General features: G+C 44.1%; 1 protein-coding gene across 1 annotated transcript in view; it reads right to left on the bottom strand.

Annotated features, from left to right (window-relative positions):
* Positions 1–3,027: 3,027 nt before the first annotated feature.
* The window catches only part of lhfpl4a (LHFPL tetraspan subfamily member 4a), a 272,916-nt gene continuing 249,581 nt past the window's right edge, over positions 3,028–26,362 (bottom strand). Inside the window, exon 2 of the mRNA XM_072280083.1 lies at positions 3,028–3,407. Coding sequence (XP_072136184.1) covers positions 3,028–3,407 — 380 coding nt within the window. The remainder of the gene's footprint in view (positions 3,408–26,362) is intronic.

Below are 26,362 nucleotides of genomic sequence, written 5' to 3'. Positions count from 1 at the left end.
TGACCCCCCCCACCATCTCCCAAGGGCAAATGCTGACCTTGCCTGTATCCCAGAAATCTAGTGGACTGTGTCATGTCTCATTCACAGAGTGCTCACATAGTCACAATAAAGGAGGCAATATTGCTTTTCATAATGTTGGGACATTTTAAGGTACTCAACTCAAGGTAATCAAGTAGTTTTGAAATTTTTTCACTGTTTGAACTGAACCAGGCAATTTCAACATGGTAGGAATCTGCAAAGGACAATGATCTGTATGTGTAATACTGTGCTTATCCAGTTGTAAGTACGTATGTGAAAATTACTTAGGCCTGCAGCTCAATGCAATTGTGCCAGTTTCTGTGTTCAGTCACTCCACTCTGTAAAGTGATTGGCATTTCTGGTCACATGACAGACTTTGCCAATGGGGCAGTTTCCACACTGGACTCAATGACATTATGTAATTCCTTATCTCTAGCTCCATCAGTTTTGCCCAGGAGGTTAGATCACCTTCTCAGAATAGATGTGATTTAACTCTGAAAGTCCCCGAGTATGTCCTAAACAGGTTTGGGATCCAATTCTTTCCTTCAAAACTGTACTGACCAGTTTCCCTCTCCCACCCCTACACCCACTCCAATTCATTGATCTCTGCCATGAGTAAGTTATTAGCCTTTAACACATTGAACCAGTGTGGATGACGTCACTCATGTCAACACCAAACTGATTCCACAAACTATGAACTCACTTTCAAGGACTCTGCAACTGATGTTCAGTTTGTCTACACAATTTGTCTCTTTTTCTATATTAGCTGTCTGTCTTGTTTGTGTGTATTTTTTCACTGATTCTATTGTATTTCTTTGTTCTACTGTGGATACCTGCAAGAAAATGAATCTCAAGGGAGTATACAATGAATTTTGATTTCTCACATGCTCCTCCTGACTTGTCTCCCCAACTCAACTTATCACCTGACTCCAAAGGAGACTCCAGTCTGTCTCCAGCTGACTGATGCCTTAATCTTACCCTTCTCCAATTCCCCGATCCAACCTTCACTTTGAATTTAAACCCCAAACTGACCCACAGTTGAATGCCACATCATGCTTGCATCACCAGGCCATCATTACTCTCAACTGTGAGAATTATTTAAACCAGAATTTCCAGGGTCCTGTATTCCTTGAACACAGAATGTGGTAAAAAGTGGCAGTGCATTTCACAAGGGGTCAGAGTGGACAAAATGTATTACTTTTCTGAAAGTTTGCTAAAATTCCATGGCAAAAATCACTTTAGAGGGCATTTCAAACAGATTCTCTTTCCTTTTTGCTGCTGCCATCAGGAAGGAGGTACGAAAGCCTTAGGTCCCCCACAAGGAGGGTCAGGAACAGTTAATCCCCTTCAACCATTGGAATCCTGAACCAGTGTGGATAACTTCACTCACCTGGACACGGAACTGGTTCCACAACTTGTGGACTTACTTTCAAGAACTGCGCAACTCATGTTCTCAATATTATTTATTTACTTATATTTTATTATTACTTTTTTATTTGCATTGTGTGTCGTTTTTTGCACATTGGTTGCTTGTCATTCTGTGTGTGAGTTTTCCTTTCATTCCATTGTATTTCTTTGCTCTACTCTGAATTTCCACAAGAAAATGAATCTCAGGGTAGTATATGGTAACATAAACGTAGTTTGATAACAAATTTACTTTGAACATTGAACTTTGAATGCACAATGGCCTTGATATTACAGCATTTGAACGCAGGAAGAGAGTACCTCATTTCTTTGAAACTCTTCTCTCCAATATTTTAGTGCAGGCATTAATCTAATCATTTAAAAGAGGCCAATTCTCACTAAAGTAGCAGTAGGAAGATTCTCAGGTGAATGTCAGATGTTCAAATTCATTGTGTTATCATGGCCAGTGCACTTTAGACACACAGTAATCATTATTCATCAGTTGTAGTTACAAGCATCATCGGTTGCTCATCATGTCCGCAGCTCATTACTATGGTCTACTCCTACATTCAGTAGATCTCAAAGCAATTTGTTCTGTGGGAGTGAAGACTGGCTTCACTCTCCAGCAGAGCAATAACCAGTGCCAGGGAAAACAATCGGAGAAGTAATGGATAATGAAGTCAACTACAATTTGTGGATTCTTTTTTTTTTACACATATAAAACACCCAATAAATGCCAAGACTGTATCTTTTCACCTTGGATTTGGGTAGTTTATATAAAGGAATAATGGATACCTGGGAGTAAAGTTCCTGTTTGTCACCTGAAGTATGGAATTATGATGATTTCTATGAAAGGGTAATAGATATCTGGGAGTAAAGTACATATCTGTGATCTAAAACAAGGAATTTCAATGATTTATATTAAAGACTAATGGATATCTGGAGATAGTTGTGGCTGCAGTTCATTTAGGAAGTTCAAATAATTAATCACAGGCTGTAATCAAACGGATGGTTTTAGAATCTTGCATATTTGTTGGACATTACATGGTGCGAGTATCTATTGGGCCATCTAATTCATGGCATTAGATTGTCTCACTAATCACAGGAGCATCCTGAACTGTTTAAATCATTGCTGGAGTTGAGATGAAAGAGCAGCCTGGAAATTACTCCCTGACATGTTTAATTGTATGGTTTGTACTGTTGCCCTTTCAATATTGGAAGAAAGGAGTGTTTTGTTTCTGGGAGTGCAGTGCAAATGGTTGATGTAGCAAATCACCCAGTCCAGTCTCACTACAAAGATGACATTCCCGTTCTTGTATGAATACCTGCCATTTGATTTTAAGAATAAATCGTATGTTGCTTTGATCAGTGACGTCAGACTGTATAAACAGAAGGGTCTGTGACAAAGCAGAGAGTTGGCAACACCTTGCACTTCCAGTAAGCTTCCACCCTCTTGACGCATTTCAGGGGTTGGCAGGTGTGCTGCTGTTGATATTTGTGACACACGATGACATTCACACTAGATAATGAACAACTGTGTTGCTGTTAATGCAAGTTTAGCAGGAGAACTCAGTGCTAAGTGCCATATACAGTAAATCTACAGCATCAATCTATGATCTGAATTTGTGGGTGCCACTTGTTTTGGGCTTGATTTGCATGTCCTGCACTCTGAACTCTGGTGTAATGCCTGCCAGTTTTGGAGACATAAAACACCAGTTTTAGATTTGAATGTAGGAATTTTGACCCACCTTTGTTCTCGACCTTGAGATCATCCTGAAGGAGTTCATTCTGCCGGTTCCCAAGTACAAAGGCCAGGAAGGAGAGGATTAGTGCGTCCAGGATTCCAATAATGGCCAGGATGTAGGCCCAGCGCACGGAACAGTTCCCCAGTGTGTATTTCCCTGTTTTGTCTCCGCACATGCGTCTCACAGCTTCCGAGTCCCAGCCATCGGGGAATATCATACATCCCAAGATGAGACAAACAGCTGAGGAAAGGACATAGGGAGAGGGAAATAAAGAAATGACAAATCAGGAAAAGATATTGGAGCATGTATGCTTCTATAACAAAGGAGATTCTTGTACAAAGACATATTGTCAATTATTAGTAAAAGCAATTTTATGTTAGGATCGCTGGCATTTGAACAGGTAAAGTATTTCTTGATAAAATTTTTGAAATTGGGTGGATCAGTAATGCTTAGATGATAGAGGAAATTACTAGCATAAGCTAGTGGGAATCTACTATTTGAAAATTCCTATCAATATCCACTTACACTGATAAATATTTTGAATATCTCCATCCAGGAAAATATTGGGAATTTTATTCACCGTATGTGAATCCCAATGGGTCTCTTCAAATGATTATTTACCGGTAATGACGCAGAGATTTTATTATATTTTTCAGATATTTCAGCAGGCAGCAATTTCCCCCAGTGTGGGGAACGCTAATGATGGGTGGTGGTTAAACCTTATCATCCGCCAGGTAAAACTCAGGTGTTTGCTTTGAACAGACCTTTATTACTTGAGAATGCCAGCCTTTTGTTCTCTATTGAGCTGTTTAGTAATGAATTTCTTTTGCACATTATCTAGGCTGGAAATGCGATCTGCCTGGTTTCAGCTTTCCTCATCTTTCCTCATAACACCTCTGTCCCCCTTACCACACACACACACACACACACACACACACACACACACATCTTTTAACAACCCACCCAAAACGGGGAGAATTTGGTGTGATTCAATAAAATCTTATTATTTGCCAGATATAATCTCTTGCACACTTTGAATGGTGTTTTCAGACAAACTGGACACCTTATCAGATACATTTCTTTCCTGAAAGATAGTTTAGATCACAAGACCATAAGACATAGGAGTAGAAATAGCCTATTCAGTCCATCTTCTCTGTTCTACCTTTCAATCATGGCTAACTTATTTTCCCTCTCAACCCCATTTTCCTGTCTTGTCGCTCACTTCCAGATGAGCTCTATGCCTTTAATGCTCATTTTGACCATCAAAACATGGACACACCTTTGCTTACTCCCACAATCCATGCTAACCCTGTGATTTCGGTCTATGAGGCCAATATGGGAGCAATGCTTCAGGACGGCCAGATGGGGTACCTAACCAAGTACAAAAATCTGTGCGGATCATCTGTATGGAGTGTTCACCAATATCTTTAACCTCTTGCTTCGGCAGTCTGAGGTACCCAACTGCTTCAAGCAGGCTTCAGTTACACTGGTGCCTAGGAAGAACCTGCCTCAATGACTATCATCCAGTAGCACTTTCATCCACTGTGATGAAGTGCTTTGAGAAGCTGGTGATGAAACATATCAACCCCTGCCTGAGAAGAGACTTGGACCCATTCCAATTTGCCTATTGACATAACAGATACGTAGCAGATGCCATTTCATTGGCTCTTCGCTCAGCCCTGGAATATCTGGACGTCAAAGATCCGTACATCAGGATACTCTTTATTGACTACAACTCTGCATTTAATACCATCATCCCTTCAAAACGAATCAATAAGCTTCAAGACCTTGGCCTCAAAACCCCCCTGTGCAATTGGATCGTCGATTTCCTCACTTGCAGACTACAATCAGATTGGATTTGCAACAACATCGCCTCTACGATCTCCATTAGCACAGTTGCACCACAAGGTCATGTGCACAGACCCCTGCTCTATTTGGTTTATACTTATGAGTGTGAGGATAAGCACAGCTTTAATGCCACGGTCATTTGCCAAATCAAAGGTGGCGATGAATTAGCATACAGGAGGGAGACTGAAAACCTGTGTGAGAAGTGGCACAACAACAGCCTCTCATTCAGTGTCAAGTAACTTCAACAGGATGAAACCATAGGTCCATGAGCCAGTCTTCATTGAGAGATCAGAGGTGGAGAGGGTCAACAACTTTCAATTCTTTGGTGTTATCATTTTAGAGGATCTGTCTTGGGTCCAGCATGTAAGTGCCATAATGAAGAAAGCACGGCAGCACCTCTACTTCCTGAGATGATTGCAAAGATTCAGCATGACATCTAAAACTTTAACAAACTTCTATAGATGTGTGGTGGAGAGTACATTGACTGGTTGCATTACAACCTGGTATGGAAACACCAATGCCCTTGAGTGGAAATTCCTACAAAAAGTAGTGGTTACGCCCCAGTCCATCTTGGGTAAAGCCCTCCCAAACATTGAGCACAGCTACATGGAGTGCTGTCACTGGAAAGCAGCATCCATTTTCAAGGCCCCCGCCATCTAGCCCATGCTCTTTTCTCACTGCTGCCATCAGGAAGAAGGTACAGGAGCCCCAGGACTGACACCACTAGTTTCAGGCACAATTATTACTCCTCAGCCATCAGGCTCTTGAACAATAAGAACATAAGAAATAGGAGCAGGAGTAGGTCATCTGGCTTGTGGAGTCTGCTCTGCTATTCAATAAGATTATGGCTGATCTGACTATGGGCTCATCTCCACCTCCACCTGCCTTTTCCCCATAACCTGTAATTCCCCTGCTATGCAAAAATCTATCTAACTTCTTCTTAAATATATTTACTGAAGTTGCCTCCACTGCTTCGTTGGGCAGAGAAATCCACAGATTCACCACTCTCTGGGAAAAGCAGTTCCTCCTCATCTCTGTCCTAAATCTACTCCCCCGAATCTTGAGGCTATATCCCCGGTGGGGATAACGACTCGACTTCACTTACCCCTTCATTGAAACATTCCCACAACCTATGGACTCACTTTCAAGGACTCTTCGTCTTGATATTTATTGCTTATTTATTTATTATTGTGATTTTTTTTTCTTTTGTATTTGCATAGTTGTTGTGTTTTGCACATTGGTTGTTTGTACTATTGGGTGCAGTCTTTCATTGATTCTATTATGGTTCTTGGGTTTACTGAGTATGCTTGCAAAAAAAAAACAAACCTGAGGGTTGTATGACCCTGGAGAGACTTGTTCTGGAGCTGCTCCAGCCTATGGTCAGGCCACACTTAGATCCCCTCCAGTTCACCTACCAGCCCCGACTAGGAGTTGAGGATGCCATCGTCTACCTGCTGAACCGTGTCTATGCCCACGTGGACAAGCCAGCGAGCACTGTGAGGGTCATGTTTTTTGACTTCTCCAGTGCGTTCAACACCATCCGCCCTGCTCTGCTGGGGGAGAAGCTGACAGCGATGCAGGTGGATGCTTTCCTGGTGTCATGGGTTCTTGATTACCTGACTGGCAGACCACAGTACGTGTGCTTGCAACACTGTGTGTCCGACAGAGTGATCAGCAGCACTGGGGCTCCACAGGGGACTGTCTTGTCTCCCTTTCTCTTCACCATTTACACCCCAGACTTCAACTACTGCACAGAGTCTTGTCATCTTCAGAAGTTTTCTGATGACTCTGCCATAGTTGGATGCATCAGCAAGGGAGATGAGGCTGAGTACAGGGCTATGGCAGGAAACTTTGTCACATGGTATGAGCAGAATTATCTGCAGCTTAATGTGACAAAGACTAAGGAGCTGGTGGTAGACCTGAGGAGGGTTAAGGTACTGGTGACTCCTGTTTCCATCCAGGGGGTCAGTGTGGACATGGAGGACGATCACAAATACCTGGGGATACAAATTGACAATAAACTGGACTGGTCAAAGAACACTGAGGCTGTCTACAAGAAGGGTCAGAGCCGTCTCTATTTCCTGAGGAGACTGAGGTTCTTTAACATCTATCGGACGATGCTGAGGATGTTCTACGAGTCTGTGGTGGTCACTGCTATCATGTTTGCTGTTGTGTGCTGGGGCAGCAGGCCGAGGGTGGCAGACACCAACAGAATCAACAAACTCATTCGTAAGGCCAGTGATGTTGTGGGGATGGAACTGGACTCTCTGACGGTGGTGTCTGAGAAGAGGATGCTGTCCAAGTTGCATGCCATCTTGGACAATATCTCTCATCCACTACTTAATGGACTGGCTGGGCACAGGAGTACATTCAGCCAGAGACTCATTCCACTGAGATGCAACACAGAGCGTCATAGGAATTCATTCCTGCCTGTGGCTATCAAACTTTACAACTCCTCCCTTGGAGGGTCAGACACCCTGAGCCAATAGGCTGGTCCTGGACTTATTTCCTGGCATAATTTACATATTACTATTTAATTATTTATGGTTTTATTACTATTTAATTATTTATGGTGTAACTGTAGCGAAAACCAATTTCCCTCAGGATCAATAAAGTATGACTATGCCTATGACGATATATATGTACTTTGATAATAAATTTAGTTTGAACTTTGAAATTATCCTTTAGGGATGAGGAGGAGTCCGAAGTTATTTTGCACCTCTGATTTCTGAATACGCTGCCCATTTAGAAAATAGTCTATACCTTTATTCCCTTTACCAAATTGCATGACCATACACTTCCCTACGCTGTATTCCATCTGCCATTTCTTTGTTCATTCTCCAAATCAGTCTGTCCTTCTGCAGACTCCCTGCTTCCTCAGCATTGCCACTCCCTCCTCCAATCTTTGTATCATCTGCAGACTTGGCCACAAAGCCATCATTTCCATTATCCAGATCACTGACATACTTTTCAATGTGAAAAGAAGCATTCCCAACACTGATCCTTGCCACACCCCACATAGTCACCTTCAGCCAACCAGAAAAGGCCCCCTTTATTCCCACTCTTTACCTCCTGCCAGACAGCCAATCTTCTGACATGCTAGTATCTTTTCTATTATACCATGGGCTTTCATATTCTTCAGCAGCCTCTTGTGCAGCACCTTGTCAAAGACCTTCTGAAAATCCAAGTAAACAACCACTGACTCACCTTTGTCTATCCTGGCTATATACTGATAAATACATTTTGGTGGGATCCTGGGTGGCCCATTATTCCCCTTGAATCAATCTCCAGGCAAGGCTTTCAAAAGTCCTCCCACTTAAAGCAGGTGATTGCTTAAATGTAAAAAGTAGGAGTCACAGAGTCGTAAAACTCTAGAGAACAGAATGAATCCATTTGACCAATTAAGTTGTTAAGTGCACTCTAGTCAGTGCTGTTCCCCAGGTCTTTTTTCACCTCCGTGCAAATTTCTTACCTTTAGGTATTAAGATGGTGCAGCAAACAACGCGACCAATGGCAATATCTTGCTGACAGTTCATGAAATTACTTCTCTTACTTCTTTTACTTAACCTTCTTTCAAATATGATTCTACTACTAAGCTGCATGAGATTGACACCACTGTCGTAGGCCACATCAAAGGTGGTGATGAATCAGCTTATAGGAGGGAGATTGAAAACCTGGCTGAGTGGTGCCATAACAACAACCTCTTACTCAGTATCAGCAGGACCAGGGTGCTGATTATTAACTTCCAGAGTCTATGAGCCAGTTCTCATCAGAAGTGGAGAAGGTCAGCAACTTTAAATTCCTTTGTGTTATCATTTCAGAGGACCTCGCCTGGATCCAGCATGTGAGTGCAATTATTAATAAAGCACGGCAGTGCCTCTACTTCCTTAGGAGTTTACAGAGATTCAGAATGACATCTTAGACAGACTTCTATAGTGGACAGTACATTGGCTGGTTGCATCACAGCCTGGCATGGAAACACTAATACCCTTGAACAGAAAATACTCAAAAAGTAGTGGAAATGCCCCAGTTCATCACAGGCAAAGCCCTCCCCACCATTGAGCATAACTACATGGTGCATTGTCACAGAAGAGGAGCACCCATTATCAAGATGTCAACCATCTAACTCATGCTCTTTTCTTGCAGCTGCCATTAGGAAGAAGGTACAAGAGCCTCAGAACTCACACCACCAGGTTCAGGAAGAGTTATTACCCCTCAACCATCAGGCTCTTGAACCAGAGGGAATAATTTCACTCAACTTCACTTCCCCCTTCACTGAAATGTTCCCACAAACCTATGGACTCACTTACAAGGACTCATGTTCTCAATATTCACTGCTGATTTATTTATTATTGTTTCTTTCTTTTCCTATTTGTGCAGTTTGCTGTTTTCTGCATATTGGTCGGACAGCCAGGTTGGGCGGTCTTTCATTTATTCTGTTATGGTTATTATTCTATAGATTTATTATGTCCACAAGAAAATGAATCTCAGAGTTGTATATGATGACGTACAGTAGATGTACTTAGAAAATACATTTTCTTTGAAATTTGACCTTTGATTGGAAGCTGTGGTTTAAATTTTGATGGTGTGTTTTGGATCCAATTGAGCGATCTGGCACTTTGCTGTCTTTGAGGGACTTCAGTGAGGTTTGGTGCAGAGTGTATGGCCCAGAGGTTTGGAAGCCTGGAGATGGGGCACAAGTCCATGATCGATTCCATTGCTTCTCTCCAACTAAAGCATCAAGGCACGACCTCACGATGACCCCATTGCTCCTCTCTGATTGAAGCCATCAGGGACGAGAGCAGAGGATAGGTGGGTGTTCTGTGCCACCTGCCTGTGTTTGATTGGTCCTCCTCTCTCTCACTCACTAGTTGCTGTAGGAGGAAAGTACAAGAGTCTTGGGACCTATGTTGCCAGGATTAATCAGCGAGGCTGTGGACTTGTTCTGGGGGACTTTGAGGTTTATGTTGCATGTTTTCCTGGATTCTGGTTTCTCTTTATTTTGCTGCTTTTGAATGGTTTGATTGGAGTGATCAATGTGCACTGGGGTGCTTTGGCAAAGAATGGCCCTGCGTCCTGCATTGGCCAGTGCCGTGGCACTGAACTGAACGGAATACTCCTGGACGGGAGGGTTTGATGTGTGACGTTCTACGTGTAGTTCGCTCCTTTTTGCCATTTGCTCAATTTGTTCTTTTTTATCGTGCTTTGGGTATTTGATGTTTTCTTGAATGGGTTCATGGTGATTCTTTGTTTTGCAACTGCCTGCAGGGGGACGAATCTCATAGCTATATTCTGTCTACGTACTTTGATAATAAATGTACTTTGAGGTACAATGTCCTGAAGTATTTTACAGATTTTTGTTTGACAGCCAGTATCAAATTCATTTCCAGTCTCAGCTGAGAAAGCTCACCAACCACTTCTCAGGAGGTTGAAGAAACTCTAACTGATCTTTATCATAGAAAGCATGCAAATTGTCTGGATGCATAATAGGTTGTGATGGCTACTGCTCTGTATGTGACTGCAAGAGACTGCAGTGAGTTGTTTACACCGCTCTGCATACCTGCCTCTCCTCCATAGACTCTATCTGTACTCCTCGCTGCCTCAGTATAGCAGTCAGCATAATCAAAGACCCCACTCAGCCCAGACATGTTCTCGTTTTGCCTCTCCTAACATGCAGAATATATAAATTCATACCACCACACTCAAGGACAGCTTTTATCTCACTGTTATCAGATTCCAGAACAGAACTCTTGTACAATGAGGTGAACTGTTGGCCTCACTATCTATCTCACTGAGATCTTGGCTTTATCATTTATCTGCTCTGCACTTTTTCAGTCGTTTTTACACTTTATTCTGCGTTATTATGGTTCTACTTTATTCAGGCTGACTGCACTGTGTGATGATTTGATCTGTGTAAGCTTTTGACTGTATTTTGATACATATGACAATAATAAACCAATACCAACACTAATACAAAGATTCACTACACCTCCTCCGACTTTGTCTTCTACATTTGGTGTTCTAATTGTGTTCTGTATTTTAGTGAAGCCAAGCGTAGGCTACGCAGCTATTTTATAGAACACCCATGCTCTGTCTGCGATGGCCATCTTGAACTCCCAGATGTGTACCATTTGAAATCCCTTTCCCATTCCCACACTGACCTATCTATTCTCAACTTTCTCCACCCCAAAGTAGGCCAACATGAACGAGAACAACATCTCATATCCTGCCTACATAGTCTACAGCCCAATAGTACAGACCACATTACCCAGGCTTTGATCACCTCCCCCACCTGTTTCCATCTACCTACAGACTCTTAATTTATCCCCTCTCCCCTTTCTCTTTTCTCAATTTCCCATTCTGCTTCCCCTCTCATCCCTTCCATGCCCTCTCCTATCAGATTCCTTCTTCTTCAGCCTATCCACCTATCACCTCCTAGCTTCTTGCATCATCCTCCCTCCCCAACACACCTCCCCCTCACCTAGCTTCACCTATCAGCCGTTAACTTTACTCCTTCCCCACACCCTTCAATTCTTATTCTTGCTTCTGCCTCCTCTCTTTCCAGCCTTTCGTCCTGATGAAGGTTCTCAGCCTGAAACATCAACTGTTTATTCCCCTCCATAGATTCTGTTTGACTTGCTGAGTTCCTCCAGCAGTTTCTGTGTATTACTCAGTTAAACTCTTGTGTCTACTATCCCTCGCTCATTGACCCAGCTTCTGCATCCTCTTGGGTCTGCACTTATCACATTCAAGCCTCTCCCCACCTGGCAACATCTGCCCCATTCCTGCTTGTCATTTATCTGTCCCTATCATCCACCAGTCTCTGTCTCTCAAATCCAGCACCCCCTCCCAAACCCGGCTCCATACACCCATCATCTCCCTCCTCACCTGGTTCCACCTATCACCTGCCAGCCCCTGCCTCATCCCTCCTGCTCACTTCTTTCAACTGGTTATCTCCCCTTGACAACTAATGCAGGGTCCTGTCCATCCCTTTGCCTCCACAGCTGCTGCTTCACCTGCTGAGTTCCCCTGGTAGTTTGTTTTTTGTTGCTCCATATTATGGCAGCTTTTTAAACATGAGTATTGAGTACAGGGGTTGTGGTGTTGTGTTGAAGGTGTATAAGACACTGCTAAGGCCAGATTTGGAATATCGTGTACAGCTCTGTTCACCTACCTACAGGAAATGTATCAATATGATTGAAAGAGTGCAGAGAAAATTTACAAGGATGTTGCCAGGACTTGAGGAGTTGAATTATGGGGAAATAGGTTAGCACCTTATTCCTTGGAGCAGAGGAGAATGAGAGGAGATTTGATAGAGGTATAAAAAATTATGAGGGGTATAGATAGGGTAAATACAATAGGTTGGGTTGGGTGAGACTAGAACTAGGGGCCTTAGGTCAGGAATGAAAGGTGACTCTGGATCCAAATCCTGGAATTCCTTGCTCAACAATGCTTTAGGCATATTTTCAGAATCAGAATCAGGTCTATTATCATTGACATATGTCATGAAATTTGTTTTGAGGCAATACGTAAACATTATTCTAAATTACAAAAAGAATATATCTATAAAAATAGTGAAAAGAGGGCAAAATAATGAGGTAATGTTCATGGGTTCATGGGCCATTCATAAACCTGATGGCAGAGGGGAAGAAGCTGTTCTTATAATGTTGAGTGTGGATCTTCAAGCTACTGTACCTCCTCATTCATGGTAATAATAAGAAGAGGGCATGTCCTGAATAGTGAGGGTCCTTAATGATACCTTCTTAAGGCATCACCTTTTGAAGATGTCCCTGATGGTGTGAAGTCCAGTGCCCATGTTGGAGATCGCTGAGCTTAGAACTTTTTGCAGCTTTTTCAGACCCTGTGCAGTGGCACCCCTGTACCAAATGGTGATGGAACCAATCAGAATGTTTTCCACCATACATCTGTAGATATTTGCTAGTCTTTGGTGACATACCAAATTTTATCAAACTCCTAATGAAATATAACTGCTGGCATAGCCGATGTTGCGCAAGGGTTCACCCTCTTGAAAGATAATCCGATGTTGGCCACTGAAACAGATACCACAGGGTTGTCAGATGCTGCAGGGATTCATACAGGTATAACTTTATTCTTTTAAAATGAGCATGAATGGTGTTCAGCTCATCTGGGAGTGAAGCATCATGGCATTCATGATGTTAGGTTTCACTTTGTAGGAAGTAATGGCCTACAAACCCTGCTATAGCCAACATACATCCGATTTCATCTCTAACTTCACTCTGAGTTGCTTTTTCACTCTTAAGATAGCTTTCCTTGGATTTCAACTTGACTTTTTGTAAAGCTTTGATTTTAAATGTTACAGATCTAGCCCTCAGCAGGCTGCGAATCTCCTGGTTCATCCATGGCTTCTGGTTTGGGTATATCAGGTATGTTCTTGAAAACACACATTCATCCACACAGTCTTGATGAGGTCAGTAAAAACTGTGGTATATTCATTCAGATCAGAAGATGAATCCCTCAACATGTCCAGCCCAAAGATTCAAAACAGTCCTCCTCCCCCTCCTCCCTTGACCATACCCTTGCTGGTGCTGCAGTCCTCAGTCTCCTCCTGTATGCCAAGAGTAGAAATACAGGCAGGGAATTGGATTTATCAAGGTGCGGCTGTGAGATGGCATGGAAAGTGTTCTCGATGCTGGTGTAATAGTGGTCAAGTGTATTGGCTCTGCTGGTCCCACAGGTGATATTTTGGTGGTAGTTGGTTGGAAACTTCTTCAAGCTGGCCCGGTGAAAGTCCCCTGCAATGATCAGGAAGTGCACTGTCTCATGACTATTGACCAGTTCCTCCAGTGCCATCCTGACGTTGCCCATAGGTGGAAGGTACACTGCAACCAAGATGATGGCGGAAAGCGCCCTCAGCAGTTAGAATGGACAACGCTGGAGGGTTAAATCTCCAGATCGGGGAGAGCAGGACTGAGATAGGACCACCATGCCTGCACCAATCAAAGATCAAACACCGCCACCTCTGACTTTGCCTGGCACTGTTCTTCAGTCCATGCAGTGAAGGTGAAGTCCTTGAGCTGAAGCACTTTGTTGGAATACTGGGGATGAGTCATGTCTCTGTGAAGCAAAGTACAAAGGAGTTCTTGATGTCCCTTTGGTACAGCAATCCTGTTCTGAAGCTTTCAGTTTTAATTTCCAGAGACTGTACGTTAGTCAGGAGTACGGTAGGAATTTATTTTCAGTTTTACCTGCAGCTCACCCTGACACCCTCATTTTCTTAAAAGTAAACTGCACTCGCTACCAGGGTGGTCTGCAGACCAGAGTCTGCCAATTTTAAAGATCGATAGACTTTTAAAAATGTTTCGAAACGATGTCACTTACTGAGGTACCTATCTGTAACAGTGGATTTCAGTTGTGGTAATCCTAGACGGGAATATTTGAAGATTTCCTTCAGAGCTGCACACAAAGGATTCATCAGAGATCTTTGCTGCTTATTCCTATTTTCTCTAAAAGCACAAGAGATGGGCAATAAATTATTGACTTGTCAGTGGTTGTCACTATCCATGGACAATTAAGAAAGGGTAATTTTATGTATTGCACAATATTGCTGCTGCTGCAAAAAAAACAAATTTTCATGATGTATGTGAGTGATGATAAACCTGATTCTGATATGGACCATCACAGACCGTGCTAAGCCACATACAGTACCCTAGCTTTATATACGTGCCAGACTTTTGCACTGTACTGTATCTGTCAACCTGCAGTGTAGAGCGAGTTTGTAAATCTGGAAGGAGCAAAGGATGTTGGGAATGGCAAGGGTGGAGCCAGGTGGCAGAGCAGGAGTGCCAGGGGTGGGGATGATGTGGGTTCAGACATACCTATCCCTGAAACACCAGGCAAGGTCATTTGATTTGGCAGAACTGGTGTATTGATCATTACAAAATGCCTCTCTGGTGCTTCCCACTCCCTCCCCTCTCCCTTCCCTTTTTCCCAACCATGATTCCCCTCTCCCTGCCCCCTTCCCACTCTCAGTCCGCAATAGAGACCCAGATTAGAATCAGGTTTATCATCACTCACATATGTCATGAAATTTGTTTTTCTTTTGTGGCAGCAGTACAGGTGCAATACATAAAATTACTATGGTGTTGTGCCAAAGTCCTAGGCACCCTAACTATATGTATTCACATGCTGTGAAATACAATCTCAGCTTTGTCTTTAGATAAAAAGGGGAAGATACCCTTCCAGCGTCTTTCATCCCAGGAAGGCAAGAAACGTGACTGGAATGATTGGAATGATTGCAGAATGTCAATTGCATCTCTTGGAATTGGCTGCTGGTGATACTTGGCATAGGACTGGAGTTGTCACCTGTTTGAGTAATCCATGGAACATGTAGAGGTAAACAAAAGCAGCACTGTCTTAGGCACATACTATATATATATATATATATGTATACACACACACACACACACACATATGTATATGTATGTATTTGTATATATGTGTGTATATGTACACACACACATATATATATATATATATACTGTTAATCATTTCCTCCAGGAAGACCGGGATCTGACATCAGCCGTCCTTGAGCAATTGACGACAATTCCTATGAATCACAAAGGGCATTTTGGCTTCATCAGGAATCAGTGCATGCTGAATTCCACTGATGCAATAAATCTATTAAGACCGTGTGCAGAATATAAATACCTTTCAGGCTGGGATGGCAATGAGAGGCTTATCAAGACACTTCAGTGCCAGGGTTCAACAATACAATCTTCACCTAGTGTGCCTACTTTAGCTGCCAGTTCCCAGGCAACAGAAGTAACACAGGCAAGCAACACTCTGCAGGAGCAGCCAGCAGGCAGCACAGATTATGTTGGGGAAACTCCTACCAGCCCCAATCTGTTCTTACTGAAGCATGGAAATCCTCTGAACTTCGCATTTTCTCATGTGTTGATTCACACATTCTCTAAGATGCATGCTGTCTGTCACAACTTCCTTTGGCACAGTCTGGATATGCAAAAAAGAATGTCAGTCTCAGTCCTGTTCAGTCCCTACTGAGTCCTGGCTTCCCATTCCATCCAAAAAAGTCCTTCCCTTGGCTGGAAGCACTCCCACTCCTGAGTCATAAATTTGAGGATTCAAACACCAGTGCAGAGACAGAAGTGTGGTATTAAAGCTGACAGAGACAGAAGTGTGGTATTAAAGCTGCACAGACATTTGGGATGACATTTCAGGGAAGGCATCTCTCAAATGGATGTAGAGAGAATAAAAGGTATTATTCTAAAGAAGAGTAGGATAATTATTCCTGATGTATCAGTCAATAATTACTCCTTTCTCATTTCAATTAAAATTGGTTATCTGTTTGTGGTACTTTACTTTGCAGGAATTGGCTGCTACATTTATACTTGTTAACACATTTTTATAGCTACCTCATTGGCTATAAAATACTGAGGGCCATCTGGAGAGGCATCATACATATGAGAACACATTATTTATTTAGTTGACTCCAGCATTATAGCTTTTCTGTTTCTTCTTATGAAAGGAAACTAATAGAATCAAACAGGACAAAGAGGGGCATTCAGGCCAGTCAGTTTGTGCCAATTCCTCAGTACTGGATACATAGTTGTCTGTCTGCTCATTCAGAAGCTACACATGCAGTGGCCACTGTATCAGGGACCCTCTGTATGTCACAAGGGGGGCGCTGGGAGCGGACCCAAATGTAAGGCACAGACACTGAAGCTCTAGGAACAGAACTAGGCGTGACAAGGAAGCAAGGGAAGTGGGGAAGAAAGGACAATGGACATGACACAGGCCCTGGACGAGACAAGGACACCGGGCCTGGGCTTGGACTTGGACTGGGAGCGTAGGACCTGGACGAGGAACTTGAAACTAGGAGCCTGGGCTTGGACTCCGAGCCAGAGACTGGATAAAAGCCACACTTCAAAGATTTGGGGAGGACATGAGCACAGAACGCAGAGCCTTGGTCGAGAGAGAGACAGGAACGCAGAGCCCTGGTCGAGGGAGATACAGGAACATGGAACACAGAGCCGGGACCCTCCTTGGAAACAGGACGTAGGGCCGGGACTCATTACACAGAATGCAGGATATGACAAGATGGTTCCCAACACAAGGCAGCGGCAGACGGCCAGACCTACCTAGCGAAGGCGTAGACACAGAGACAGTTCAAAACAACGATACAGTTTCTTATCTTGCGCCGGAGATTGAACTTGACGGTGGTGCAGGCAAGACAAGGCTTCAGGGGAGGGAGGAGGAAAGGGTGAAGGAGGAAAGGGTGAAGGAGAAAAGGGTGAAGGAGGAAAGGGGGGAGGAGGAAAGGGGGGAGGAGGAAAGGGGGGAGGAGGAAGGGAGAGGAGGAAGGGAGAGGAGGAAGGGAGAGGAGGAAGGGAGAGGAGGAAGGGAGAGGAGGAAGGGAGGGGGGGAGGAAGGGAGGGGGGGAGGAAGGGAGGGGGGGAGAGGGGGAGGGGGGGAGAGGGGGAGGGGGGAGAGGGAGGAGGGGGGGAGGAGGGGGGGAGGAGGGGGGGAGGAGGGGGGGAGGGGGGGAGGAGGGAGGAGGGGGAAGGGAGGAGGGGAGGGGAGGGGGTATTGACTGGAACAATCCAGCAGCCAGAGGTTGAATCCTGAAGATATTTATGAAGCCAGCCCAAATGAGAATCAGCTGCCTCAACAGAAACTGGGGAAAACTGGAAAACCTGGAATAAGGAACGTGGACCGGACCGTGAACCAGAATGTGTATTTCATGGACCGGACCATGACACCATACCTAATAAAGTGGCCACTAAGTGTGTGTTCATGATCTTCTGTTGCTGTCGTCCATCCACTTCAATGTTCAACTTATTGTGTGTTCAGAGATGCTCTTCTGCACATTCCTGTGGTAATGTGTGGTTATTTGAGTTACTGTCACCTTCCTGTCAGCTTGAACCAGTCTGGCCATTCTCCTTTGACCTTTGTTTTTATCAAGGCTTTCTCACCCCCAGAACTGCCGCTCACTGGATACTTTTTTTTGTTTTTGCACCATTCTCTGTTAACACTAGATACTGTTGTTTGTGAAAATCACAGTTTCTGAGATACTCAAACCACTCATCTGACACCAACAATCACTCTATGATCAAAATCACTTATATCACATTTCTTCCTATTCTGATGCTTGGTCTGAGCAACAACTGCAGCAAGTCGATATGGGTGTTAGGGAGTGCCTTGAGGGAAGACTGAGAGGTGGAGAGATTTCAGTACGGATGCAGGCAGCTGAAGAGACCACACCAGTGGTGGATAGATCGAGCTCAGGGATACCTAAATGGTCAGAAAAGATGGTGTGAATGGTTGAAAAGCTGTGGACTTTACAGTGAATTTCCTCTCTTACTTCATATTCTCCTACCACATAGGAAGAACCCATTCAGCCCATCAAATCTGTGCAAGCTCTCAGACTCCCAGGCGGCTAGACTCAGTATTTCGGGAAGAGCTTCTTTCCCTCCGCCATCAGGTTTCTGAATCTATGAACACTACCTCACTACTTCTGCTCTCTACTTGCACTCCTTATTTCATTATTTTTAATATATATTTCTTATGATGTATTACAGTTTGTTTTTATGCATTGCACTGGACTGCTGCTGCCAAACAAGATACCCCCTGACATTCAGTGATATTAAATCTGATTCTGACTTTGATATCGAGTTCAGATCTCTAGAGGTGTGGGACGACTGTTGTAGCATTGTGTTACCTTTTGCTCTTTTGAACATCTTTACCTAGTTTATCAATAATAAGCAAGTGCTTTGAGAGGCTAGTCAAGGACTACACCCACGGCATGCTATCACCCACACTGGATCCCCTGGACCCCCTACAATTCACCTACCGACACAACCAATCGACAGACGACACTGCTCTACTTACCGTCTTTACACATCTGGAGAAAAAGGCTGCTCTGTGAGAATGCTGTTCTTGGACTGCAGTTCATCATTCAACACCATAATTCCATCCAAGCTCAACAGGAAGCTCAGAGACTTCGGCCTTGTGCAGCAGGATCCTGTCAGATTGCCAGCAGGTGGTAAGAGTGGGCTCCCTCACCTCTGCCCCTCAGACTCTCAGCCACAGGGCTGTGTACTAAGCCCTCTCCTGTACTCCCTGTATACTCATGACTGTGACGCCACCCACAGCTCCAACCTGCTAATTAAATTTGCCGACGACAGTACATTGATTGGCCTTATCTCAAACAATAACGAGGTGGCCTACAGGGAAGAAGCCATCTCTCTGACACAGTGGTGTCAAGAAAACAACCTCTCCCTCAACGTTGCAAAAACAAAGGAGTTGGTTGTGGATTACAGGAGGAATGGAGACGGGCTAACCCCTATTGACATCAATAGATCTGGAGCTGAGAGGGTAAAGCTTTAAGTTTCTCGGCATCCACATCACCGAAGATCTCACGTGCTCTGTACACACCAGCTATGTGGTGAAAAAGGCACAATAGCGCCTCTTTCACCTCAGATGGTTGAAGGAGTTTGGTATGGACCCCCAAGTCCCAAGAACTTTCTGTAGGGACTGGCTGCATCACTGCCTGGAATGGGAACTGTACCTCCCCGAATCGCAGGACTCTGCAGAGAGTGGTGTGGACAACCCAGCGCATCTGTAGTTGTGAACTTCCCATGATTCAGGACATTTACAAGGACAGGTGTGTAAAAAGGGCTCATTGGAGACCTGAGTCACCCCATCCCCGATCTATTCCAACTGCTACCATCTGGGAAACGGTACCACAGCATAAAAGCCAGGACCAACAGGCTCCGGGACAGCTTCTTCCACCAGGCCATCAGACTGATTAACTCACACTGATTTGAGTGTATTTCTATGTTACATTGACTGTTGTATTTATTATAAATTACTATGATTGCACATTTGGACGGAGGCACAACGCAAAGAGTTTTACTGCTCATTTATGTGAAAGCTGTAAGAAGTAAAGTCAATTCAATTCAATTCTGTCCGTGAGGCTGCGACCAAAGTGGGTGGTATGCAGGCCAGGAGGCAGGACGTGAGCCCGTGATCGACTCCATTTCCCGCCGATTAAAGCGCCGAGGAAGATTGAAATCATCAAGGTGGGAGCAGAAGGCGAGCGAGTGTTTAGCGCCGTGCCATCTTCTTGCTTGCTGCTGCTGAGGTGGTGTCTGTGTGTGTCAGTCAGTGTCTTGCTCTCTGCTCCCGAGGGAATCTCTTTCTCCCTTGATGCTGTCGGCAGATGGTGCCGGAGCAAGGTTGAATCAACGTAGATTGTAGATTTAGGGTCTGATTCAGGTTTATGACATTCCCCAGTTCTAGTTCTGGGCGCTCCTTTTTTGTTACTATTTATCATTATTTTCTGTTGTCGTCTGCGAGATTTATTTGCGTGTGGGTCCATTGTTGTGTGTCATCCGCTGTACATCATTGATCTGGATGATAACGTGGTAAACTAGATCAGTAAGTTGGCAGATGACACCAAACTTTGGAGAGAAGTGGAAAGCGAGGAAGGTTATCGTAGCTGCAGCGGGACCTCAACTGGCTGGGTGCCGTAGTCACAGTCACTTAGCAATTATCTCGACACTTTTACAGCTCCGGATGTCGGGGCTCAGAGTTCAATCTGAGTGTGCTCTGTAAGGAGTCTGTACATCCTCCCTGCGGAATGTGTGAGTTTTCACCGGGTCCTCCACTTTCCTCCAACAGACCAAAGATGTACCAGTTAGTCGGTTAATTGGTCATTGTAAATTCCTCCGAAGTGAAATTAGGGTTAAATTGGGGGTTGTCAGGTTTGCTGGGTGGTGTAGCTCAAAGGGCCGGAAGGGCCAATTCCATGCTGTATCCCCAAACAAATAAAATATGAATAAATTTAAAAATCACAACAATGCAGCTCTCTCTCACTACAATGCACTGCTCTCTCACTACAATACGCTGTTCTCTCTCACTACAATACACTGCTCTCTCCCTCACTACGATACACTGCTCTCTCTCACTACAATACACTGCTCTCTCTCACTGCAATGCTCTGCTCTCTCTCACTGCAATGCTCTGCTTGCTCTAACTACAATGCTCTGCTCTCTCTCACTGAAATGCTCTGCTCTCTCTCACTGCAATGCACTGCTCTCTCTCACTGCAATGCTCTGCTTGCTCTAACTACAATGCTCTGCTCTCTCTCACTGCAATGCTCTGCTCTCTCTCACTGCAATGCACTGCTCTCTTTCACTGCAATGCTCTGCTCTCTCTGACTACAATGCACTGCTCTCTCTCACTACAATGCTCTGCTCTCTTTCACTGCAATGCACTGCTCTCTCTCACTGCAATGCACTGCTCTCTCTCACTACAATGCACTGCTCTCTCTCACTGCAATGCTCTGCTCTCTCTCACTACAATACACTGCTCTCTCACTACAATGCAACTCTCTCTCACCAACTCTCTCATTATTGCACAAATGTCCGGCTAGATTACGTGACTGATACTGATGCCGCAAGCATCTGACTCGGAGTTTGTCATTAATCCAAGGCTCAGCAGGCTGTCCTTGTTTACCTTGCAGTGACTGTGATTCAATGATTACAATAATGAGTTTGTTCCTCTTGATCTTCAGATTAACAATTTGTCACGCTGGCTTCTTTTTAGGTGTGACCAGGAATGGTAAATTGCTGATCTTTGACATTCACATGCTGTTTGACTGCACAGGTCACCAGTTGAGATGGTAGCCCTAAATTACAAAGCAGAATACTAACAAACATAAACATATGGGTTTGTTGAGCAGTGAGCACAGACACCTGCCAGACCTCATCTGTAAAGCACATTCCAGCAGATTACAAACATCCATCATAGATTTAAAGAGCTGGCAGAACAGATTGGCCTTCAAAGTGTTTTGACTGACTTGACAGCCTCTGCTTTTATCGATACAGGATGAAGCTTGCTGAAGATAGTACAGAAATAACCTGGTTTATAAAAAAAACTATAAATTAAAGGCTGCTAATTAATTTTCACATGAGTAGTCCTGTGATAGACATGAGTTTTCTATTATTACATTCACTTCACTTGAACTGGAATATAGCAAATAGAATGTGCAGTGGACCATGCACCTTATTTAAATACTTCCAATTGATTCCATGCTGACAATTCTACCAGCGAAGGATTGTCCTTGTTCTAGTAGGCAGCAACAGAGCAAACATTATCATTTTTAATGCTTTTATAATGTTTTTGAGAACAGATCAGGACAATATCGATACTGCCACCCCTCTCTACCTGTCCTCAAATTTTAGTTTTTTCAAAGGTATCATGGTTTCATACGAATTGAAACTTGGGAACAGTAAGGTTATTGGAACATATTATAAATGATTAATTGATTAATCTCCAAAGAATTCTGTGTACTTTCACCAGAGAATAAATATAGAACACAGAACGTTTCAGCACAGTACGAGATCTTCAGCCCATAATGTTGTGCTGACATTTTAACCTACTCTAAGATCAATTTAACCTTTCCCTCCCGCATGGCCATCCATTTTTTCTACATCCACGTGCCTATCTAAGGCATTCTTAAATTCCCCTAATGATTCTGCCTCTACAACCAGCACTGGCACGCACCACCCTCTGACAAAGTATTCAGCTATTGACCTTTTAGCAGTCTCAGAGATATTCCAAAGCACTTCTCATACAGTGCCTTTCTTTGAAAAGTAATATAAGTTATCAGGTAGGCAACAGATATTAACTACAGATCACACAACTCCCTTATTTATCAGCTTGATAGATGTGTGTAACAGTGATAGAAATAAAGCTTGGGAGGAAGTAAGAGCAAGATGGAAGGCTGAGATCATGGTAAGAGGTAAAGATAGAAACAGGAAAGCAAGGAGGTTGTTTGCAATCCATTGCTTACAGAAATGAACCTGATGGTGTTATGCTGCATGCATTTTCTGGTTGTTCATAATATACTTGGAGGAGGTTGGGCAGGCTTGGATTTTATCCCTTAGAGTGTAGGTAAATGAGGGATAAGAATGTGAGTTTGGGAGAATGCATGCAGAACTAGAGGGCATAGGTTTAAGGTAGGAGGGAAAAGATTTAATGGGAACTTTTTATACAGAGTAATGCACACAAGATGCTGGAGGAATATCATAGGGCAGGCAGCATCTATGGAGAGGAATAAATAATTGACGCTTTGGGCCAAAACCCTTCATCAGGACTCATACAAAGGGTGGGATGTATATGGAATGAGCCTCCAGAGGAAAAGGTTGAGGCAGAAACAATAACAGTATCCAAAAAAAGTTGAAAAACTTATAAAGAACAACTTACAAATAACAAAAACTAAAGGATAGAATAGGCAGGATTCCCTTTGTTTATTTGGGACACTGTGCTGCTTAATTGGGGCAGGAGACTGTTGCTGAACAGTTTCTAAATAGCGTCCAGTAGTATGCGCTTGTGTGGCTGTTGGACTCTACACCATGCTTAGAGTGAATAGTTTTAAAATAGCATTAGTTGTGCACACTTGTGTTCAAAAATCAATGAGTTTTGTCACTGATGATTGCCCAGAAATAAGCAGTAACACTGCTCAGAACAGTTTTGCTCACTGGTGTTTCGAGCATTCAGGCTTGCACATGTCAGAAAAAGCCAAAAGTGAAAATGAATCGATTCACTATTTCAACAAGTTAGAAACTACGAAGAATTTGAGGTATCGCCAATTATCTTGGATGTTACAATGAAAATAAAGATTTGGAGGATGCAATAATAAAAAGCATTATATGAAGGCAGTCCATTATTTTCATCAGGTGTCTGCGCTGATTTTGTCTACTTATGGTTAATCAAATGAATATAGCAGTGTACACTGGATGAATTCCTCCATCAATAACGATTAGGAACTAACATACAGTCTTATAGCACTGTATGTCACGGTCTGGTCTGTGAAGTCCGCATTCCGGTTCACGGTCCAGTCCATCAACCCTTGCTCCAGGTTTTCCTGTCTACCCTGTTTCTGTTCCTGTTGAGCACTAATTGAGGCAGCTGATTCTCATTGGGGCTGGCTGCATAAATACCTCCAGAGACCAGGGCGTGGCTGCTGGATTGTTCTTGTCCTTACTCCTTGTATCCCTTCCCCTGCTTTCTGTTTCCTCACCTGAAGCCTTGCCTTGTCTTGCTGGTAACTCTCGCCTCGCCTGAAGTTCTTGTCTCGCCTAGCATTGCCTGAAGCCTTGCCTTGTCTTGCTGGTAACCCTTGCCTTGTCTCGCCTGAAGTCTTGTCTTGGAGCCACCCTGAACCTAACCCCCTTCCCTGTCCCTTGCTTCTGTCGGGTAAACCAGGCCAGATTGCCGTTACCCTGCGGTGGGTCCTGTCCCTCCCTGTCCCTTGCCTCCGTCGGGTAAGCCAGGCCGTATTGCCGTTACCCTGCGGTTGGTTCTGTCCCTTCCTGTTCCTTGCCTCCGTCGGGTGGAGATCCGTGCTCTGCACAAGTGATCCGTACCTTGCACAGGAGTACCGTGCTTTGCCCAGGAGGAGCTTCAAGACCCCAAGTCTCTAGCCGAGCCTCGCCCCAAGTCTCTAGCCGAGCCTCGTCCCAAGTCTCTAGCTGAGCCTCGCCCCAAGCCAAGCTTCAAGACCCCAAGCCTCAAGCCTCTAGTCTCCAGCCTCAAGCCTCTGGTCTCAAGTCTCTGGCCTCCAACCTCTAGTCAAGTCTCTGGTCTCGAGTCTCTGGCCTCCAACCTCTAGTCAAGTCTCTGGTCTCGAGTCTCTGGCCTCCAACCTCTAGTCAAGTCTCTGGTCTCGAGTCTCTGGCCTCCAACCTCTAGTCAAGTCTCTGGTCTCGAGTCTCTGGCCTCCAACCTCTAGTCAAGTCTCTGGTCTCGAGTCTCTGGCCTCCAACCTCTAGTCAAGTCTCTGGTCTCGAGTCTCTGGCCTCCAACCTCTAGTCAAGTCTCTGGTCTCGAGTCTCTGGCCTCCAACCTCTAGTCAAGTCTCTGGTCTCGAGTCTCTGGCCTCCAACTTCTAGTCAAGTCTCTGGTCTCAAGTCTCTGGCCTCCAACCTCTAGTCAAGTCTCTGGTCTCAAGTCTCTGGCCTCCAACCTCTAGTCAAGTCTCTGGCCTCCAACCTCTAGTCAAGTCTCTGGTCTCAAGTCTCTGGCCTCAAGCCTCGCCTCAAGTCTGAAGACTCCAGCCTCGTCCTGCCTGCCAGCCAAGTCACGTCCTTGCCTAGTTCTGGGGTCCAGTCTGGGTCCTTGTCCAGTCTCTGGTTTGGAGTCCAAGCCGGGGCTCCTTGCTCTCTTGTCCAGTCCTGTTCCGGGTTCCTGGTTTTCGTGTCCATGTCCTAGCCCTCACCCTGTATCCTCGTCCTGTCCCTCGTACTTCAGTGTCTGTGTCTTGCACTTGGGTTCATCCCCCAGCCACCTCCTTATGACACTGTAGTAGTATTGATAGTGTTTTAACTTGTATTGTATTTCACTTAAGTACGTAATTTGCTACTCAGTTAAATGGTAGTTTGTCTTTTTTATACATTTTTAACTATTTCCATGAAACTTCAGCTAGTTGGGGCAACTGCTTAACTGGTCCGGATGTGATCCTATTAACCAGAGTCCACTGTATATGGAGCAGAGTTCAGAGGGGTAAGTGCCTAATGCAAGCAAATGGTATTATCCTAGATGGGGATCCGGTCAGCATGGATGGGATAGGCTGAAGGGTTGGCTCCTGAGCAGCATGAATCTGTGACTCCATGACTCTATGAATATGGTCGTGACACCCAGTGTGCAAGATCCTGCCATGGTCCTGGAGGATGATCGGACCTCAATTCTAACCCTAAGCAAGAATCACACCCCTGAACTTTTGTGTATCCACTCAAATGGAATTTGACCCACTAACCAATTTATTATTCTGCTTTAAGCAGGAAAGTGCTGCATTCGTTTAAGATCATTCTACTTTATTAGATACACTTGTTGACATGCTAGTTATTACCAATGTCTAACCAACCAATCACGTGACAGCAACTCAATGCATAAAAGCATGCAAACATGACCAAGAGGTTCAGCTGTTCAGAGTGTGGAAGAAATGTTGTATGATCTAAGTGGCTTTGACCATGGAATGATAGTTCATGCCACACAGGGTGGTTTGAGTACAGGTTTCCCCAGCCATCCGAAGGTAGAGTGTTTCTATGAAACGGTTCGTAAGCCGGAATGTCGTAAAGTGAAGAAGCAATTACCATTTACTTATATAGGAAAATTTTGTGAGCGTTCGCAGACCCAAAAATAACCTACCAAATCATGACAAATAACACATTAAACCTAAAATAACAGTAACATATAGTAAAAGCAGGAATGATATGATAAATACACAGCCTATATAAAGTAGAAATACTCTTCCACAATCATTACTGCACTGTTCTCCG

This window comes from Mobula birostris, chromosome 16 (genome assembly GCF_030028105.1).
Source record: "Mobula birostris isolate sMobBir1 chromosome 16, sMobBir1.hap1, whole genome shotgun sequence".
NCBI classification, from domain to species: domain Eukaryota; kingdom Metazoa; phylum Chordata; class Chondrichthyes; order Myliobatiformes; family Myliobatidae; genus Mobula; species Mobula birostris.
This window is presented reverse-complemented; position numbering and strand designations above follow the sequence as displayed.